This window comes from Theobroma cacao, chromosome 9 (genome assembly GCF_000208745.1).
Source record: "Theobroma cacao cultivar B97-61/B2 chromosome 9, Criollo_cocoa_genome_V2, whole genome shotgun sequence".
In the NCBI taxonomy this organism is placed as follows: domain Eukaryota; kingdom Viridiplantae; phylum Streptophyta; class Magnoliopsida; order Malvales; family Malvaceae; genus Theobroma; species Theobroma cacao.
Window position 1 is genome coordinate 31,175,181 of NC_030858.1, and position 22,226 is coordinate 31,197,406.

General features: G+C 32.9%; 3 protein-coding genes and 1 long non-coding RNA gene across 6 annotated transcripts; 3 read left to right on the forward strand and 1 right to left on the reverse strand.

The window, feature by feature from the left end:
- Positions 70-6,642, forward strand: LOC18589997 (signal peptide peptidase). 3 transcript variants are annotated; one of them, XM_018127508.1, is made up of 12 exons: positions 70-204; positions 312-407; positions 1,318-1,433; positions 1,534-1,685; positions 1,803-1,888; positions 2,748-2,875; positions 3,455-3,505; positions 4,249-4,335; positions 4,453-4,522; positions 5,759-5,895; positions 6,125-6,177; positions 6,386-6,642. In XM_018127508.1, exons 2-11 carry the CDS (start codon positions 368-370, stop codon positions 6,170-6,172), a joined length of 915 nt encoding a protein of 304 aa, XP_017982997.1. In that variant the 5' UTR covers positions 70-204; positions 312-367; the 3' UTR covers positions 6,173-6,177; positions 6,386-6,642. The 3 variants fall into 3 exon arrangements, with proteins under 3 accessions (XP_017982997.1, XP_017982995.1, XP_017982996.1); XM_018127506.1 differs by having other exon boundaries at positions 72-204; positions 6,100-6,177; XM_018127507.1 differs by having other exon boundaries at positions 72-204; positions 332-407; positions 6,100-6,177.
- LOC18589998 lies at positions 7,526-15,659 on the forward strand. The gene is made up of 8 exons (XM_007015246.2): positions 7,526-7,734; positions 9,804-9,911; positions 9,994-10,647; positions 12,674-12,753; positions 13,500-13,958; positions 14,062-14,142; positions 14,232-14,326; positions 15,324-15,659. Exons 1-8 carry the CDS (start codon positions 7,728-7,730, stop codon positions 15,391-15,393), a joined length of 1,554 nt encoding a protein of 517 aa, XP_007015308.2. The 5' UTR covers positions 7,526-7,727; the 3' UTR covers positions 15,394-15,659.
- On the forward strand, positions 7,741-8,940 carry LOC108663455. Its single transcript, XR_001929478.1, has 2 exons — positions 7,741-8,584; positions 8,668-8,940. It is a non-coding gene; the product is annotated as an uncharacterized LOC108663455 (long non-coding RNA).
- LOC18590026 (putative RING-H2 finger protein ATL69) lies at positions 21,016-21,513 on the reverse strand. The gene has a single exon (XM_007015290.2). It carries the CDS (start codon positions 21,511-21,513, stop codon positions 21,016-21,018), a length of 498 nt encoding a protein of 165 aa, XP_007015352.2.

Below are 22,226 nucleotides of genomic sequence, written 5' to 3' on the forward strand. Positions count from 1 at the left end.
AGTAAATCCTATCTCTGACAGAAAAAAAAAAATCAATTTCTATAAAATCTCCTGTCAATCGAGAAAAAAAGAAATCTTTTTCCTTTCCCCCCCCCCTGCCCCCTCTCTCTCTCTCTCTCTTTTCTTAGCTCTCATTTCCGGCATCTCCGATCTGTAAAACTCCATCGACCGTTTGAGAGAGAAAGAGAGAAAATACGATTAAAGGTTCCAATCCCTAATTTTACTGGGAATTCAATTACATTTGATTTTGATTTTGTTTCTTTATTTATTTAATAATTCATTGAATTGTTTCGATCTATTTTAATATGTAGTTTCTTTTTGTGGCTAAAAGGACGCTGTTGTATTAGAATAAGCAACGGCGACGACGATGAAAAACACTGAAAGACTCGCCAATTTGGCTTTAGCAGGTTTGCCTTTCTTGATCTATTCTTGATTAATTTCAATTTTTTATTTACATTTTGGTTTGTTTTCTTGGATGATTCTTGTTTAATTTGATTAATTCAGTTGTTGAATTTAGTTGAGTAGGAGCAGGGAGAATTCATTTAGTTACAGTGGCAAAAGAAAAGAAAAAGAACTGATAGGAATGAAGTGATGAGGGGGGTGAAATTTGACTTCTTTTTCTTTTTCCGATTTGGGAATGAGTAATTTGGGTAGAAATGGGGTAGCTTCATTATTCTATGGTATGAATGATCTTTGTTTTTGTTTATAAAGTTATGGATTATATGTGAAATTTTTTAAAGGAATTACATTTTATTGGTCTCTGAATCTTTGCACGTTTGAAAATACTAAACAAGGTAAAGAAATTTAGGCTTTCTTGGATTGTTTCTTTGGACATAAAAAAAATTTTGAGGAATTAAGAAGTAACAAAATGCATGAGTTTACTTATAATAAAAGAATTATGTTAGAATTTATATTACATTTTAAATATTTGCTTATTTTAATTAAATATAATTTTGTTCTTTATTCTTCCTTTTCATTTTAACAACTTTTTATGAACCAAAAAGTGAGTGGCAAAAGCTACAACCGTATGGATGTACTTTCATATCCTCACTTTTCTCAGTACAAATGCTCAATTATCTTTAAAATATTTGATTTCATGCATCATGAATCTTTGCTTCATATGCTGGTGAAAAAATAGATATCAGCTTTGTGGCCAATTCTTTTAGAGAATATATGAGATCCAGAGTGCTTGATATTATTTGTCACTGTCAGATATGAGATCTCTCAGGAGGTACATAGATAATTAGATATTCTATTTTCACAGGGTTGAGAAGCCTGACTGTTTTTAAAGTAGCATACATGATTTTCTAAATGCAGGGTTGACATTGGCACCACTTGCTGTGAAGGTAGACCCCAACTTAAATGTTATCTTGACTGCATGCCTCACAGTATATGTTGGCTGCTATCGATCTGTCAAGCCAACTCCACCATCGGTGAGTATGGTAGCATTTAAATTAATTTTGGCACCTTCTTCTTTTTGTCATTGAGGATTTTATATCAAAGTTTGCTAACAATGTCGTGTCTATCATACAGGAGACAATGTCTAACGAGCATGCTATGCGTTTTCCCTTTGTTGGGAGTGCGATGCTGTTATCACTTTTCTTACTGTTCAAGTTCTTATCAAAAGACTTGGTTAATGCAGTATTGACATGTTATTTCTTTGTGCTTGGAATCATCGCTCTTTCGTATGTTCTTTCCAAATGGATTTGTTATTATTGTTTTACTTTGTTTTACTTTTATACAACTAGTTCAAACTGATTTTGTATTATTATCACATCTATTCTTTCTGCCATTGTTCTCAGGGCAACAATTTTACCTGCCATAAAACGCTTCTTGCCAAAGCATTGGAATGAGGACCTTATCATTTGGCGTTTTCCATACTTTCGCTGTATGCCCTATCTTCTATGATTTTTTTGAAATATGTTTTAAATTTTATATATAATATGATTTGTTTAGGCTTCAATTGATTGATTTTTTTTTACTTGCTTTTTGCAAAATAATAGATAGCCAATAGTGAAAGCATCAACCAAACGGTGCCTTAGCTTTTGAACTGGATATTACATTTTTTGTAATTCATACTCTGTTATAGCTGTTGCATCATCCTTATTTCCTTATTACATATGCTGCTTTATTATATCTCTTGTTGGAACAAGTATCATTGATATTTGATTGGAAGATTCTGAATGTATTGTATTCTTGAGAGTTTCTTCTTGATTCAGTGCTTTTTATCTTATTTTCATTTTTTTTGTCTGAAAATTGCTTTGGATGAGATTTTTTGTGTGGGGAAGGAAGTGATGGATGGGGATAGGAGGAACTTTCTTTTTCCATAAAATGATACTAGGTGTGTTTAAGTTCTCTGGCTTTTTACAATTTGGTAGTTTCTTCAAAGCTCCAGGTCAAATATACTTCATCTTTATTTTCTTGATTTGCTCTTGGAATTTCCATAAATCCAGAATGGGAGTAATTCTTTGACTGTCATGCATTCTTGGAACTTTATGTTTCTTCGGCAATTTACGAGCAGTCTGCCCCAATGGAATAGGCTGAATGCCAATTTCTGTGGATGCTTTTTGGAGTTTTAGGTGTTAAATTTTTTCCAGAGTGCTGTAACTGCTTTCCTGATTAAAGTTTAGACATCTTTATTTAGTTATGTCCATCATTGACTCCTTATATTTCTTATTTGATCTAGTTGACATTACCTTGGTTGTATTATGCAGAATGATGGTTTTTTTTACACCTTTCTTAAACAGCTTTGGAGATTGACTTCACAAGATCTCAGATTGTAGCTGCAATCCCTGGAACTTTTTTCTGTGCATGGTATGCTTCACAGAAGCATTGGTTGGCTAATAACATTCTGGGCCTTGCATTCTGCATTCAGGTTTGACTGAAATACCTGTGCTGTTGACCTCGTTATTTACTAATGAATAGTATTTTCTGATTAATGAGTTATTTGGTGCTTGAGAAATTATGTATGCCTATTTCAATGATTTTCAATGATACCTAGACAAAACAATATTTTTAAATTGTATTTCTTGTCAGTATTTAGGCGCATAATTTGGAAGCTTGTATATCTGTTAGCTGAAAAGTACTTTTGGATGAGCATAATATTACAACAAATAAAATCTGTTCTTCCAATTGTCTAACAGATTTAATTCATCATTTGCTACAGTCTTTGACATCACTTTAGTTTTTGACTCTAAAATAATTAATGTCAGTGTATAGTTGATCCCATCAAATTGATGGCTGAGGTTTAATTAAGCAGTGCAAGGATTGTGAAAGTATTGTTTTTCTTTATCTTTAATAATTTTGTGAAGATATTTATCTATATTCCAATATTCCATCACCTTGTTTGCTTTTTCTTTCCATTTGTTGAAGTTTATAGCTTCTATTTTGTCAAGTGGAGTACACTGATTAATAAAGCTCTGCGATTTGAAGGTTTCCTTGTTGGTTTTTGCAGGGAATTGAGATGCTTTCTCTTGGGTCTTTCAAGACTGGTGCCATTCTCTTGGTAAGAAGTGGATTAATGGTTTTAAAATTGTGCTTATTTGTGAGAACTGAGAAGTATTATTTCATGTTATGAGACTAATTTACTTACTAATTTGATTTTTTTTTAATGCAACAATTTTTTGCATGTTTTTTAGCTGATCGTAATTAGACAACATTGTTGTAGTCACTTTCATATGATTTTGATTATATATAGGAAGTTTTTCTGTGGTGAAGTTATTCACAGAATCTAATTCAGATGTTGTCATGCAGTGGTTTTGAAGAAAGTTATCTTAATGATATCTTGAAACCACTCTATTGATTTGCCTTGTTTTGAAAGAGATTGACAATTATGCTTATATACTCAACTGTCACCAGCTCACTACCATGGGTTATATAACATGACCTTAGATGTTTATGCGCCTGACTGCATTAATCTCCATTGTGGTTTCTGATTATCATAGTGTTCCAATGCCTTTGCAGCACAAGTTTATGATTGTTTTATAGTTTTTAGTTCCATTCTTCATGCTTTCCTATTAGCAGAATTTCTTAAATTGTTTCTAGGAACTCTTGTGCTCTTTTTTTTTTCAGGTTCCTTTGAAACCTATTTGATTAAAACTCTCCTCATAATCATGTTGGCTGGATTGCATTGATTTTTTTTCTTGCTGATTAGCTGAATTGCAAAGCTATGTTTGACCAATTCGTGCTTGCCTTCTCACGTGCAACTATGCTTTCTTTCATTTGATTTGGTATCTTCACGCATTGCAGGCTGGGCTTTTTGTATATGATATTTTCTGGGTTTTCTTCACTCCTGTAATGGTTAGTGTTGCGAAGTCTTTCGATGCTCCTATAAAGGTCAGTTCTCTTTTTTATTGAAATACTTAGCCTGGTTAGCTTTTATTTTTACATTGTTCTTTGTATTGTTCAGTTTGTTACCCATGGTGATCTAAATGCTGTAACACTTTTCTGCAGCTTTTGTTCCCAACAGCAGACTCTGCACGACCATTTTCCATGCTTGGACTTGGTGACATTGTGATTCCTGGTATGTTTGAAAAACTGTTTGAGTCGGTGGGTCTAATGCATGCTGTTGTTATGACTTGAGCTGTTATCTAATGCTTCTGGTTTTATGATGAAGTCCTTCTAACCAAGAAACAGAAAAAACAACAATGTACTTCTAAGATTTTGAATGTTGAAACAGAAGAAATTAGAATGACTGTTTCTTTTCCTAATTGTATTTTGTTTTGTATCTAGAGGTCTGATGCATTTGTCTTGACAGCTGTTTTAGTTCCATTTGTATGCTTCAAAATTTAAGGCTTACATAATAAATCAAATCTCACACAGAGCTTGTTAAATGGCTTTAACAAATGCATAACGTTGCCTTCCCCAGTAGTTTCTTTTCAGCACTTTTTGCATAGGAGTGGTTACTTCTCAGGAGAACCTTCTTTCTAAGTCGAGTGTCTGGGCCTCGCAGAAAATCAAAATCTTGCTTTTTACATCTTCCACACCCTAGAAATTTCCTCAGATGAAGCCGTCATGCTGATATTTTGATATTATCTTGTCCCACCTGGGAAGACTTCACTTTACACTCTGATCAAGAAAAAAAATCCTTGTGAAGGCTGATTTATAGGAAAAAAAATTTATATTTTTGAGTGCTTCTGTTTAGATACTCATGCATTCTGTTTCTAGAGCATGATCTCATTTACTGCTGTAGTCAGTTCAAACTTATATTGTTTGATTGTAGAGTTGTTTTATTTAATTTTTTTTCATTTTTTAACCAATGGATTTGTTTGATTATGGAGGTGCTTTATTTAATTCATCTTTTCTTTTTTTTCCTTTTGGCTTTATCATCATTGTTAGTAGGATACATGGCAAACATTTCTGAGCAGTGATACTATCAGCTGCTGGTGTTTTACTATGCCATTTATTCTTGAGTGAAAAATGATGAACTTTTTTCTGTAGGACTTTGGTTTTAAGTTGTCAATATGAACAATTATGGGTTACCCCCCACCCCACAAGCACCAATATATAAACAATTTACATATATATAAGCACAAGTACACACACACACACACACACACACAATTACTGCAATAAATTTACATTTACCTGGTTGGGCAGTGATGTTTCTCCTTTTCATTTTCATTTTGATTGACCATTATTCGTTTATAACGTAAAAAACTTTCTTCTCATAGAATTATGTATGTCTCTATGCGAAAGAAATAGATAGGGTATAACTAATAATATTTGTTTTTATATTAGTTTATTTATCACCTTGCAGGTATTTTTGTAGCACTAGCACTAAGATTTGATGTATCTAGGGGGAAAGAGAGTCAGTATTTTAAGAGTGCATTTTTGGGATACACAGTGGGATTGGTCCTCACGATTGTTGTCATGAACTGGTTTCAAGCTGCACAGGTAACTATTCACGACCCTCTGTTTTATCTCCCGTTCCTGTTAATGCATGTGCAGCTGTATCCATTGATAGTTTTATTATGTGGAGATACCGTTAAGTTTCTATCAGGATAATCTGATATGGCTGTTTCACTATTAATGTGGTTTCTTTTTGAATTGTAGTTGTAAGTTGTATCATCTGATCTGCTATGTTCATTGTGATTTCAGCCTGCACTTTTGTATATTGTACCAGCTGTCATTGGATTCTTGGCTGCTCACTGTATATGGAATGGAGAAGTAACACCGGTTTGTTTTTCGACCCTTGTTCAATTCCTTGTGGCATTTTTTTTCTTGGCATGGAGTTTTATGTTCAACTCAATTTCTTTTCAAAATGTGTGTTTTTAATGTAGGAATTGGATTGTAATTGTAAAAGTTTTTCTACTATCCTATTTCTTTTCATAGATGTTTTTTTGTGTTCAGTTTTGATGAATGAAGCGATTATGATAATGTGCAGTTATTGGAGTTTGACGAGTCGAAGACTGGTGTTTCATCTCAGGAAGGTAGCGATGACAAATCTAGCAAGGTGGAATGAGTTAAAATGCACCCCACCCAGACACAGAAACTGTTTTGGCTTGAGACGGAAATAGTGTTTCTTTTAAGGTCCAATCTTTGGCTAACTTGTTCTACTACTGCAAAACCATTGTTAACAGATTTTGGAATTAAGCGAGAAATAATACTTGGCCTTTAAAGCAACATATCACTTTCATTACACATTTCCAATTTTCGTTTTAATTTTTCTTGGATGTTCACAATGAATTAAAAGAAAAAAAAACTATATAAACATTCCCTTTTTTGGAAAATTTATGATTTGCCCCTTTTTAATTGTTCACAGCGAATACAAAAATTGGGTGAATTGCCAGTCTGCGCCAGCCAGGCCAAGGGCTGATTCTGCTGGTTAGTGTTGCGTGGAAAGGTTCGATTAGTTTCATGAAAAACGTGCTCAGCTCAACCAACTTTCATGCAGTCATCTCGTTCAAATAATTTCGTTGCTTGAGGAATCAGTGTCACCTAACTTAAATAGCAAATAATAATTTTCTCTTCAACAAGGAGTAGGAAAGGGAATTCATTGCTACTAAAATAAGAAAAATGTTAAAAGATATTTATAAAAAATAAATATATGTAATGAATTTATTATCTATTATTTAATTTATGTGGCTTGCGAGTGATGGGACGTACAAATTTTATGTTGCATTCTATCAATGAAGAGGCCCAATGGCCCATGATGAGGTTTGTTGTGATTATAATCTTTGCTTGTAAATATATTAGTAGAGGTAGAAATAGTATTTGATTTTTCTGGGGAAGAAACTGGAGGCTAAAAATGACTTTTTTTTTTTAAAAGGACAAGAAAAGAAAATAAGAGGATAGAGATGAAGAAATTTAGCCAAAACTGGGTTTTGATTAAAACAAAACAAAACCCCAACCGTCAAAACCTACTAATTGAATCAAATAAGCAAAATGGAAAGGAACAGGAAAAAAAGAAAAGAATTCCCTTCCTCTTGTCTTTTCATTCTTCCGCCAGAATTTCTCCCTCGCTCTCTCTCCTCTGTCTCTGTCTCTTTAATCTTTATCTCTCTCTCTCTCTCTCTCATGGGCAATTTAATTAAAATGTAAACAATAAAAAACACCAAAAAAAAAAAAAAGAAGGAAAACCCATAGAATTGTAAAGGCTTCTGCAACTCAAAACCCAGATTTGCATTGCAAAAATGGAGGTTCCCTTTACGAGGTCAAATCAAAGCACAAAGCTTTGAAGAAAAATAAAGGCTACCCAGAAAAAAAATATCAAAATATCACAAACTATGGAAGGTAAATGCTTTCGTTTCTCAATCCTCCGATCAAAATTTTGAGACTTGGGTTTTTAATTTTCTATTGATTAACGCTTTCACTTTTGAGTTTTTGGCATTGAAATGTAAAGTTGAGATTTCGAAATTGTTCAAAAGTTTGTTTTCTTAATTGTGGGTTTATTGGATTATGTCAAGGAAGTTGCATGCATAGAGGAATTATTGGGCATTAGGCGTGGCAGCATTTCTAATTTTGGGGTGCTTGGTGGATGGGAAATGGAGGAAGAAATATAAAAATCTAGCTGTGATTTTCTTTCCTCGGAAAAAAGCTTTGGTTTTCTATTCTTCTTCTTCTTCTTCTTTTCAAGTTTTGTCTTGTTTGCTTAGAATTTTTATTTTTATTTTTTATCAATGATTTAATCTTGTTTTGGGTACATCAGAGAAAATTACAAACTGGGGAGGGGGAGATTGGAATATTCGACCTTAACTATTGTGACGAGGGATAGCAACGTTAAGCAAGCCTAATTGTTATGATTTAATGTGGTTATATCACTTGAGAATCTACAAAAGTATTGTTTATGGCTTTCTTTATGTATTTGCGCATCTAATATTTGTGTGTTTGTTTCTAATGGTTGCATGTATCCTTAGAATGTTATTATAACTGCAGATATTGGTACGTGATGTATCAATGAATGGCATCTTCTGTGAATCATGTTGTAGGTGTTCTGGATAATCTGCATAAGCTGCTATCCTCAGTTCCTCACATATAATTGAATTGAAGTCTGAAATTATGCAAATACATTCAGCAGATCGATTTGAGAAATTCTTCTTACTTAAATAAAACTACCAGTAGTTAATTGTCAACATAGTAACTAGTAAGTGATCCATCAATTTGTTCATTTGGTTCACTTGACGATGTATCAAAGGCTTTGTAAAGATCATTTTCTCTGGAATACAGGATGAGAAGTGCAAGAGGTTCCTTGGTAATGGAAGGCAATGCTAGCTATCAGCAATTTTGAGAAAAGTCACTAAATTAATGGGCTAGGAAGGCAACTTATATAGAAGATCATGTATTTGCTAGGAGGTTGAATCATATTATTTACATATTTTCAATTGAAGCATTTCATATGCTATGTTAAGAGGTTGAACTTTCAGATAAACTTTGTTCTTCATATGTTACCGAGATAATAAAATCCATTATCTGTGAGGTTCTTTCCTCCATTCTTTCCTAGTTTCTGTTTTGGGTTATAAGAATTATGTCTTCTGTGTCAATCTTATCTACCAAGATGCCTTAACTTGGGAATTACTAATTTAGGAGCTACAAGAATGATTTTAGAAAATCCTGAGAAGGGAGATATAGATTTTTTATTGTTTGGACCCAGAAAGGAAAAGAGAAAAAAAGAACAATAACATGGATTTCTTTGTAAGGAATGACAGCAAGATCCCTGAGGTATGGACCATTCATATGGAGATGAGTTGGAGAGGAAGATAAGAATGATGGACTGTAATGGAAAAAATTGTCTCTTCTGTCATTCCACATTAAAGTGCTTGCTTCTTTTGGTGTAATGATTTTTTCGGGTTTTACTGATATCTATTTATGGCTTTTAGAGCTGCTGATGTCGAAAGTTATGTTGCTTAAGTTTTGAATTAGGCGGAACTAGGGGAATTTTTTATCATGTAGAGTGTTGTAACTGGAGGTACCCCAAAAAACGAGAGATATCAAGAAGACATTGCATGTGAATGTGAGATTGTGGTCAGTATAATCTGACAAATGTGAAGGTGTAATATGGCTGAAGGAAAATATTGAAATTGTTCATCCGACTCCAAGTAATTTAGATAAGTTTTTTGTTTTTCTTTCATTTTTTATTAAGCTGACTTTCCCTCTTCCTGGTTTAATGCTCTTTCATGTAGTTGGCTAGTACCTATTGTTCTTCTCATCTGATAGAAAGTAGTACATATCTATGGTGGCTCTGATTCCTATTATTAAACTTAGCAGTAACTTTATAACAAGTTTTCTAACTATTCTTTATCCCTATCATGTTTAATGCTATTACATCTAATACATTTGTTTCTACTTCTCTGCGGTCATTTTAGATTCAGCTGAAGTGCAGACTGAAGAGAATAAAGTTTCTCTGGATGTGAATAAGAAAAGAACAGTCAAGACACCAGCCCAGGTTATGGCTCTGGAGAACTTCTACAAAGGTATTAATTCTTCTCTTCACATATTATTTAAATGTTTCCTCTGTTATGTTTGAAAAGGAGTTTTTGTTTTTTTTTTTTCCAGAGCACAGATTTCCCTCAGATGAAATGAAAGCACAACTAGCAGCTCAGATAAGGTTGACAGAAAAGCAGATATCTAGTTGGTTTTGTCACAGAAGGTTAAAAGACAAAAGGAGAGATGAATCCTATGCTAATGGGCGACAGGACCACTCTAGTGGTGTAATTCAAGATCGTGGTAGTGGGCTCAGACAAGATTCTTGTGGCAGTATTAAGCAGGGGGATTATAGGAATGTTGATCCGAGGGAGGTTGAAAGTCGAAGGATTTATGGCCATGACTTTCCAGTTGCTGACCTGACATATGAGCGTAGGAGTCATCAAAATCCCTATAATGCTCATATGGAGGATACGTCTTCTGAAAGTAGCTTGTCTTTACATGATCAGCGTTTCTCTGAAAGTAGGGATCCTTATGACATGCAAATATCTGCTAACCTTACACAAAATGGAGCAATTACGCAGATAAAACCAAGGATTGTTAAAAGCATGGGTTATAAGCCATCAGGATATTTGAAGGTTAAGGGTGAAATGGAAAATCCTGCTGTTACTGCTGTCAAGAGGCAGCTGGGGAGTCATTATCAAGAAGATGGTCCGCTACTTGGTATTGAATTTGATCCACTTCCTCCTGGTGCATTTGAGTTCCGTAGTAGCAATCTGGTCAATGGTAAGTCCAAAACCCAGATCTGTTTGTTGCATTGACAATTTTCATAGAATCATGAAATCTGCTCTGGCAGAAGGGGTGCTTAAATTTTGTTGTTTCTTTTCATTTTACTTATTTTTTCTCTAGTAAACTTTAATTAGCTTTTGAAATTAGAAAATAATAGACATGATTTCTTCTGCCTTTAGGCATTTACTGTACTTATTTATAGTGTTTTCAAAAGCAAATGCATAAGACAAGGCATGTTAGTCTTGGAGAGGAAGGCTTAAGCCATAAGGCATTAAGGCATAAGCCTTTTTAGTACTAACTTTTCTTTATAAAATTTAGATAATAATTATACAAATTAATAACTGTTCTAAATAACAAATAAAATTGTTGTTCAAAAAGAATTAATAAAATTGATATGACTTACCCTCCTTCTCATTAAAGGAGTCTAGACCTTAACTCAAAGTAAGATAAATGATAAATTAAACCAGTATGAGTTACCCATTTAATCAGTTAAGTCCAATACTTATACAGACACACGCGCGCACGCGCACACACACACACACACACACACATATGTATGTATGTACGTATGTATGTATGTATGTATGCATATTCTATTCTTGTATGTATGCATATTCTATTCTTAGTCATGTATTTGTGCCTTTCCATAACTGTTGTTGATGTTTACGTTCTTAGTTCATGTACATTTCTACTTCACACTTCTTTAGTGCTAAATAACTAATTCCTATTTGTTTTCCATCTCCCATTCCTTTTTCTTTCCTCTTCTATTTTTCTATTCTGATCTCTCTATTTCCTACTAACTTTGTGTACTCTATCCCCCCCCCCCCCTCTCTTAATGTCAAAATGCATCTTCTTTTTCTTTTTATTGTCTGTGTTTACTCAATGTAAGATTTGGAAGGACAAGGTGTCTGATGGAAAGAGTTAAAATGCAGAGAGATAATGTTTCAAAAGCATATGCATTTCCTGTTTGCATAATAAAGGTATGAGCCCTGCGGTAAACTTGTGCTTCAGTTGAAAAGACATATGCCTATGAGGTGTATATTTAACATTTTGCTGCAATTTTCAACTGCTTCACCTGTGGCATGTCTCAATTACAGATCTTGGAAAGGCATTTAAAAACACTGTTGATGAACATACCTACCACAAGCAAAGTCTGAGAAATAAAATTTGCTTTTTGGAATACAGCATGCTCGGTTCCTGATAAAATCATCTTTTGCACTGTTTAACTTCTATTTTCTTATACTTTGGGTGTATCTGATTTGCAATTGAGTGGTGTATAGAACTCATTTTAAGCAGGGTGCATTAGTAGAAAAGAAATCTTCCATGAAGAGTTTGGTGCAATTCCTTTGGTGAATTAGCATGGTTATGGAAAATAAGGAATCCTTTTACTACTTTTGAGCTTAGAATATAGAGTTTAAGCTGCATAGAAGGGTTCTATAATTGTTATTCGAATTAATATGAGGCTTGCTCTGAAGGTCTTGTTATTCTGAAGGCATAAAAGCATGCAAAGCAAAAAAACAATGTTAAAAACCATTCTGGTAATTGAATTGGGAAAGGCCGAAGGTTTAAGCGTATAGAGGTTTATTGGACTTTGACGCAGCATCACTTAACAGATAATTAAAAATAATACGCAAACAGAATAATGATAAAAGTTCTAAGTAGTAGCTGGGAAATGACAATGAAATAGGATCGATAAATTTGAATCAGAAGCAGAGGTGTGTGTGAATGGAACATGCTTGTCCGAAGCATGATATATTCATAAAGAGTGCACTAGTGAGAGAATAGCTGCTTTGGCGCAGCTGTGCCCTACTCTTTCTCTTTTACTCTCCCTATCTTCCTTTGTTTGTCTGCATGTGTGTCTCCTGGCTTCCTCACCTCTACACCTCTTGACCCAGTTCTATCAGTAGAGAGCACTCTTGCTGCTGTGCTTCCCTTGTAGTCTCTATACTTAACTATGATCATGTATCTTCAATCTTGAAATATTTGAACTCTCATGAGTGTCTTGTATTTATTGCTTCGGCAGAGCCAATCTATGTTGGAGATCCCCGACAGGAGCATTCTCCAGATATCTCTGGAGTTATAAAGCAGCCGAATCTTAATATTGTAAGTGGACTCTCTGATTCATTTTTTCCATGTTTTGGCGTGCAAGTGGACGCTTAAACTATATTTATATATTATATTCAGTAATTATATGACCTTGTTAAACTGTGTATAGAATTAGTGAGAGCTAGTTTATATCAGTTCAAGCAGTATTTGAACTTATGTTGTTAAACTTTTTTGTTTAAGGTGCCATATTGCAATCCTCTTAAGAGATAATAGAATTCAGGTTATTGTCTTTGATAACAGAGATTTGCTGTGAGTATTATACCATGAGTGATAAGATATGTGCCAGATACTGCTAGTATTGCAGGGTTCAAGGCAGAGGAAAAGGGTTATAATTGTTTTAGTTTTGAGCAACTTTCTCTGGCCCCACTACTTATCGTCAGGAATTCTCTAAAAACTTCTTTGGAAGGTGGAGCAATCCTCTATCCTTGCCAAGAAATCTGTGGGATCCACCTGTATATGGATCTTGTAGTTGAACGGATAGACAACCAATTCCAGCTGTAGCTTTTGACATTGCAGCTTGAAAGCTTTGGTTGGATTTTTTACCTTCAGTGCTGCTTTGTAGAAGCATTAAGTGTCCTTTATACTTGGATACATAAATCACTCTATCCTTTCAGTTAGAAGCTATGACATTAGTTATATTGGAGAATTTTATTTAACAAGGTAGACATTGTCTTTCTTTTTAAGAATAAGTTATTCAAAGTTTTTTTTTATGATATGTCCTTTTCTGTTTAATGCCCTTGTAGATAAATGAAGTACATAATCCCAAGATGAGTTCTCAGGCTTCTTATATGGAGGATGCAAACCTTAACACTGAGCATGGGTCTGACAGACAGGACAGGAAATCTCATCATCAATTAAAATATAAGTCTTCTTTTCTTTGTTCCAACCCTTTCCCTGGCCAGAACTCTTCTATAAATGTCTACGAAAGTTCTGCTGGAAAAACTGCTGTCAGTGATTGCAAACGGAGTAGGATGAGCTTTAAGCCTGCTGTTGAAAGGATGGGATCAGATTCTTTTTCTAACCAGCCTGGCCCATATGGCTCGAAAATTGCTAATGAACAAGAAAAGCCTTGGTTGCATGATGATGATAATCATACCTATAAGGCCCCAAAGAATGAAAACCTGTCTAAAACTTCAGATTTGATCCATGGGTGCAGTGAGTCCCTGGGTACTGAGAGAGGCCCATCTGCAAGGATGGGAAAGGTGTCATTATTGGCTTATATTTCTGTTCCCATGCTTTATCATTCAGCAGTTTCCATGGTGAATGCTTTGGCTTGAATTCATTTGTTTCACTTCATATGTGCAGTTGGAGAAACTTGGTGGAGAGTGGAAGCCAAAAAGGGAGTATCCTGTCAGAGAAAATATTGATCCGACGAATGAATTGAAAGTGAGTTCAAGCTTTTGTTGGCTTTTGGCCAAATATGCATATCATGTGCTCATGTTTTGCTTTTGACACCCCTCTTGCATATTTTGAAGGTTGCAAAACGAGTCAAAGTCGAATTTCCTCAACAAAATTTTGTGGCAAATGCATCACATTCCAGATCGCTTCTTTTGACAAATCCAACTAAAGGGTCAGTATATTATGTATTTTCACCTCCCTCCCTCTATCTACTTATTTGCATGTGTACATGCCAATGAGCTTCTGCTTGTGTATTTATTGTGATCTTGCATTTATGTTCACTTAGTCATTTATTTATGAGCACACACAAATGTATGTTAGGTGGAGAAATGAAGGATTTAATAACTTTTACTGGTGGAGCATTTCATTCATGTCGCATACTTGGAATGTTAGGATTTCCTGGATAGTTTCTTCTCTCCCCCTACCAAATATTTCAATCTGAATTTGAGAATTGTTGAATTTGGGGAGCTGGGGTTCTTCCAAATCTTTCAACATATCAATTCCTTCTCTGGTAAGGGGGATGTGGGACTGTGGGAGTGAAGGGGGGCCATCAGTGTGGTATTCATTTTTGTGAAGTGTATATCTCTGGTGAGGCATCTTGGAAAAGTAGTAATGCCTTTTTAGGATGGAGAGAAAGAGAATTCATGTACCCCAAGTAATTTGGAGCAGAATTCATAAATGTTACAATTGATTGTCTTGGTATAATAGATAAGACAGATTACCATTCACCTTGTGATACTTTGCCCATTTATATCACGTAAGTTTGAAGCTGCTTCTGGGATGCTGGCACTGAATTCATTAAACTTTGAAGAGAATTTTTCTTGCAAAGCACCTTAAGGTGGACAGGTTCTCTGAATGTTCCAAATCTGGAACATGCCTATTCTTTTGGGACAGTGCAAAACTACCGTGTCTCTGTCGGTTTTTGTTTAAGCATCTGCTTCAGGAGATGACTTATATGTAATGTTGATTGTTATGAAAGTACACTTGATTGCCTGGAAATTGACCTCTTTTTTTGAGAATGAAACTCGTCATCCTACTTTTATCCTATGCATGCAGCAAACATGCTAAAGTGTATATGTAGCATCCATATCTTGAATCTTTGGTTTCATAATTTTCTATTGCAATTTTGTATAGTTGTCAACCTTTGAACTACGTTGTATGTTATCTAGGTCTTCCATGGATGTACCATCTAGCTTCAGTGAGGATGAAACCGCAGAAACTAGTTCTTCCTTGGATTGATGACCCTATGGTTTACGGCTTCTAGAGAGGCTTAAGGGGTTCTCTCTGACTCCTTGAGATCGTATAACATTGTAATAGCTTTTGTACAGCTGGGAAATGTTTGTCTTCATCTTGCTAACTGAAAGCACTGCTAGGAACATTGGGCTCGGAGAGCATTTTGTTCATTGTATTTTGTCCTCAAAATAGTGCTCGGCTGTTAATATATGTACAAAATCATTTTGATTATTTAGTTAATGAAATGCTTTATGAAGGTAAGTTGTGATGAATTTTTCAGGTAAATCACATCTAACTTTTGGATTTTACTAAACAATTCTGAACAAGCAACATCTTACATAACAGCTTGCAAATTCGTTTTCAACTTAATGTGTTCATATACATAGATCTCACTAACTGTACTCTGGCATGTCAAAACTTTTAACTTCTTGTTCTTTATAAAAAGAATGTATCATTATGAAAAGGAGGAAACTGCAAAGAACCGAGCATTACAAGTGATTGAGACATTTTTCTCTTTGATTGTCTCGTGTTCTATGATTTGCACCGTTTAACATCATTGTTTTCTTCCTGATGTTCTCTATCATTGCAGCTCTGAGATTAGACATTAATTTGATCATGCCTGCATAAAAGATAGCATTAGATAACAAAGATTCTGACTTCTCTTAGTCTATTCTGAACTGACCTGAACAAGCTAACAAATAGGCAGCAAGTTTATCATATGCCATGCCGGCTTATGGGTGGCTTTAGCAAAAGGAAATAGATAAATCTCTCTAGACTTACTAACCTCTTCTTGCTATGACTTCTCTAATTCTATTCAGAATCAACAGATCAGCCTCTCCCTGTGAATCCTCAGCTGATCAACTTTGCACTTCAAAGTCCTTCCACTGCCTCTTCATTCTTCTCTGTTTCCTCCTCCTCCATCGCTGACCCTTAGCAGTGATCTTTTCCTAGCAATTCTGAACTAGTTTCTTTCCCATTTTTTTGTTAGGCTGCCCTTTTTTTTCTTGCCATTTGCTTTCCTATTTGGTAATGTCAACACTACATGGAGATACATGGAGATAAAATGATCAATGATATTTTATCTAATTATAATTAATTAATCATTTATTAAAAAATTTATTTAATTCAAAATAAAAGTACGTAAGTTTGATTGAATTCAATAAAAAAAATAAAGTTTATTTAAATTTTCGTAAATGATTTAAGAATTTTTTCAAATATTATGTCAAAAAAGAAACTCAAATTTATATCTCCCCTAGTTTCTTGATTAAACGAATTTTGAATGTTCATCAGACAATTAAAGTTGAAGAATTTAAATTTGACAAAAATAATTTTAATTAGTAAAATCAATGGTATCCCAAATATTTTTTTTTATATAAAATTACGTATACAAATACAAATTACAATTAGAATCAATTGAATTAAGTATTACGTATCATTTAAACTAATAAAACAAATCAATGTATAACTAGATAAATCTAATATAAAATTAGTTCAAGTTCACGCTGAAATTGATTTGAACCCGAGATAAAGGATTGTGACAATATATATATACACACATGTTGGTGTTGAAGTAGTTAAGTTGTCCAAGGAGACAAAGGAGCAAAGAGCAAAAAGTTAAAAAGATACCCTACACCTAGACGTATAAATATTCTTCCTGACTGATCAGTAGTGAGCAATACTTGTCGTGAGGACTTGAACCAATTGGTATAAAGTTACTATTTCCAAGTTTGACAAATGTGGCAGCTGATTGGATATCTTCCCTTCATTATACTTATTTAACGAAGGGTTTAGGTTGGGCTTTGTTAGGCGATGATTAGTTCTGATTGTATTCTCTGTTCTCTGTTTCATCAGTAATATTTCTTTTTTGGGCCAAAATAAAAGCAAACAGGATTAAAACTGCGATCATAATTGGAGAAAGAATTTACTACTAGATTTATAGCTTACAAAGAATTAACATGTAAAGGGTATTTATGTAATTTTTTATCACCTAATAAACCAAAACGGTCAAAAGATAAAGGGGAGAGCGAGATTTATTGAGAGAAATGTATTTTTTGAAACGATGACGTATTTTTAAAAGAAGATAAAAGAAAGCTATTTTTTGTAGTTTTTTTTAAAGTTCATTTTTTTAAATTTTGTTTTTTAAAAAAACTTTTTTTTAAAAGCTTTTTAAAATCTTGTTTGACTTGATTTTTACTTTTAAGAAATGCATAAACAAAAAAATAAATAAAGCCAAACAAGCACTAACTAATATAATTATAATTAAAAATAATGTGTAGGTGTATAAAAAAGATAAATTTTAAAAAAAAAAAATTACAAAAGGTGGATTTAATATTGTTGTCAATGTTAAGTTTATTCTCTAAAAAAATTGAACATTCATAATTGATGTAAAAATAGTTTTTTAAAATTTGAAATATAGAAATTGTAAGGTGTTAGCATAGACTTAAATGGAGGGCTTAGAACAAATTAACTATTAATAAAAAATAGTGAAAAATGGATAAATAAAACGGTAATGGTAAAGTATATGGTAAGTAATATCATTGGAGTATAATCATAAAATATTGATGTATTTTTAAAATAAAAAATTATGTCTTTTCATATGAAAAGTTGTGATTATTTAAAAATCATATAAACAAAAAAGTTAAGTTATATAGTGTGATTATTGGATTGTAGATAATTTTTTTTATAAATAGTTATTCTTTTGGTAAAGTAACATGTTCAAAAAATATCTCTAAATTCAAAAATTATGAAACAATTGAAAAAATATTACAGTTTAAAAGTTTAGATATGAAAAATTATTTTTATCATATTATAACTCAAAGGTTATATCTTATGATATGAATGATTGTCTTTTTATAAGATAATTATTGAAACAATATTTTTATTTGAGAATTATATCTTGTAATACACAGAGATATGTGTGAGGTGCTTGATGAAAAAGTTGTGTCCATAAGAAAAGACACTTGCAAGTATATATAAAAGATTTGCTGTCAATTATTATGACATATCAAGAGTAAGAGAAGTGTTATATTTTGAAAATAAGTATAAATAATTAACTTCACATCATCTAGCAAGGGAGTCTAAATTTCTTATAATTTATTTGCTGCAAAAAGTTATTTCCNTAACTTTTATGGTCATCATTTTAATATTTTTCCTCGCATGAGTAGAGACAATGAATTTACCACGCAACATGATCTTTATGTACAAAAATGATGGACTTATCTTAAATGCGGATCTACCAAGTAATATGAATTTCATGTATAGAGATGATGAACTTTTCATTAGACATGAACTTTGCTCATAAACATAACAACATATCATAAATGAGACAATGAATAGAGATAGCGCTTTCTATAAATATCATGTTAATCATTCAATTTAAATCAATTAATAATAATTGGAGAAGCCATTATTTATATTGATTTATACACCTAAGGTGCTTCTAATTAAATGACGTGGAATTCACTTTTATCATTGTTTTAATAAGAACAATTTTAATCTCAAATTAAGAAATGATTTGGTAATGCAAATAGCTCTCTTAATTTGCTCAAACCTAACCCATGGCTCAAAAATTTTTGATCTGTAATAATATCTTTGAAAATTGAAAATCTAAAAATACAAGTTTGCATTCATTAAATACAGGATTAATAATACTCGATGCCCTCTCTAACTCCCTCACAACTTTCTTTGTTTTTATCCCACTTTAACTTCATTATCTTCTTCTCCCTTTCTTCTTCTTCCATTAAAATTACGTTTGACAAAATTGTTCAACTTCAAAAAATTTTAAAATAATTTTTACTTATTTGGTTAACTATTAATAGTTTTTTAATATTTAAATTTAAATTTTTAAAAAATTTTAATTTTACTTCGTTAACAAAGTGATAACATTTGGTGAATTGATAACTTTTATACACCGTCGATACATCCAAAATATATTCCTGCAATGTTGCCTTGTGTTTATATAGGTCAAATCAATTTAAACTCAGTTGCATGGTTGGTCCAACAAAAGAACCCTTTTTAGAACATGCCCTTGTCTGCACTTCAAATGGGCAGGACACATTAGCTGGTCTCTGTTAACCCTCATCCTCAAGCATCAAACTCAGTGGTTGGACATATAATTAGATTCTTAGTTACATCGTTTCCCTTTTTCTGTTTTCAAAGATGCCGATTTTGTTCTTAAATATTTTCAATCAATAATTGTGTTGTACCATAAAGAAATATAACTTTTTCCTTTTACTAACCCTTTCAATATCCAATCTTGGATTAAAAATGGAATTGTAACCCAGCTCCTAGCCACAGCAGCTAGAAAATAATTAAAATTTTATATGCATATATATGCGAAGAAGCCTTCCAGTAATCTATCTTGATTTGACTTCAGTTAGTTTGATATTAAAATAATTGAGTAAATCAGACTTTATATTGACCTAGGGCAAGGGCACCTATCTATCTACTTTATCTTGTGGAAATTTGGTGATCAATAATCATGTGAGGTCATGCAGCCTTACGTCCACTGAAAAATCAAAATGCTCGTGACTCTTACTCGCATGCTTCACCCCAGCCTTTCAAAGCCAAGTGACGCAACGTGCCCCAATATCCCATTGTTATGGATTCTGCTGCCCTTTTTTTCTTGCCATTTGCTTTCCTGTTTGATAATGCTAACACTACATGGATATAAAATTATCAATAATATTTTATTTAATTATAATTAATTAACTATTAATTAAAAAATTTATTTAATTCAAAATAAAATTATATAAGTTTGATTTGATTGAATTCAATAGAAAAATAAAGTTTATTTAACTTTTCGTAAATAATTTAAGAATTTTTTTCAAATATTAAGTCAAAAAACATATTCAAATATATATCTCTCCTAGTTTCTTGATTGAACGAATTTTGAATGTTCATCAGACAATTAAAGTTGAAGAATTTAAATTTGACAAAAATAATTTTAATTAGTAAAATCAATGGTATCCCAAATATTTTTTTTTATATAAAATTACGTATACAAATACAAATTACAATTAGAATCAATTGAATTAAGTATTACGTATCATTTAAACTAATAAAACAAATCAATGTATAACTAGATAAAGGATTGTGACAATATATATATACACACATGTTGGTGTTGAAGTAGTTAAGTTGTCCAAGGAGACAAAGGAGCAAAGAGCAAAAAGTTAAAAAGGTACCCTATACCTAGACGTATAAATATTCTTCCTGACTGACCAGTAGTGAGAAGTACTTGTCGTGATGACTTGAACCAATTGGTATAAAGTTACTATTTCCAAGTTTGACAAATGTGGCAGCTGATTGGATATCTTCCCTTCATTGTACTTATTTAACGAAGGGTTTAGGTTGGGCTTTGTTAGGCGATGATTAGTTCTGATTGTATTCTCTGCTCTCTGTTTCATTAGTAATATTTTTTTTTGGGCCAAAAAAATAAGCAAACAGAATTAAAATTGCGATCATAATTGGCGAAAGAATTTACTACTAGAACTCGTTAAAAATAGAGCAAATAATAAAAAAAAAAAACCTATGCACCATATCAACACTAATATTAAATTCTTTTATTGATATTTCATAGGTAAGCATCAAAATTTTCAAAGTATCGAATAATAGCTTCTTGTAAAATTAAAACTCATAGGGTTTGCTTGTCTCCATCTCACATCTACATAAAGGACAGTTTTTTTTCCTTTTAACCCACTCAAAAATACAAAAAGCATGGAACTTATGGCTGCAGTAGCCCATGGCTCTAGCTTCCTCTCCTTTCTCCATATTTTCCAGACAAATCCCACAAACTTCTTCTCCATCTTCTTCAATTCTGACAGCATTCGTTCCAGCAAAAGCAGGATCAATAGTTTCGGCCAACAGTTTAGCCAGTTCAATGCCCACCTCTAACTGAACTTCCATTAACGTTGTTTCGTAGTCTCTGTTGGTTTCACGTGCCCTTGACATGGCCAGCGTTGTTGCCATTGTTTCACACCTGATGAAATCAAGTTGTTCCTTGTCTAACTTCCCTGAGAAAGTAGTTCTTGGATCATACGAACCGTCGAAAGTTGAATAACGTCCCCAGTTGCTTAACCTGTTCAGCGTTTCTGCTTTCAAGGTTGCTATCTGCTTCACATCCATGGATATAAAGAAGTTGCAAATCGATATACAAATGGCTGCTGTTTTTGGTTCTTGGAAAAGTTTTGAAAGCCTGGAGAGATCAAAGAAAAGGAAAAGGAAGAGGAAGAAACAAAGGAGTAAAATTCTTTGGGAATTCTGCCGAGGCGGTGAGAATATTGCTTCACAAACAAGTCAGTCCGAGAGAGGTATATATATATATATATAGCCAAATCGCGTCGGCTACCTTAGACCGACATTTGTACTTGCTTGGAAAGTGAGAGTTTTCGGCTCTTGATTGATTGATGAATAGAAAAGAAAAGAAAAGGGGTGTTGTGTTTGTCAAGGTTTATGGCCGGGGAGAAGTACATATAACTGGATATACCTTCTGAACAGGTAGCTAATTAGAGAAAGTTTTTAGCTAATTAGGTACCTAAAATACTCTTAAATTATTTTTTAAAAATTAAATAAATTTTTAACTTTTATTACTTTTAATCAAGTTTATATATATATATATATTTATTTATTTATTTTTAATCAAATAAATTTTTATAATCAATGATTAATTTAGTCAATATGTTATTTTATTGACATGCCATGATAGATAATAATGTGAAATAATAACATAATTATGTGTTATTTTTTATCTTTTACGTGATAAGTGATATCTTGACTAATATCATTTAATTAAATATTAATTATAAAAATTTATTTGATTTAAAATAAAAATATAATAA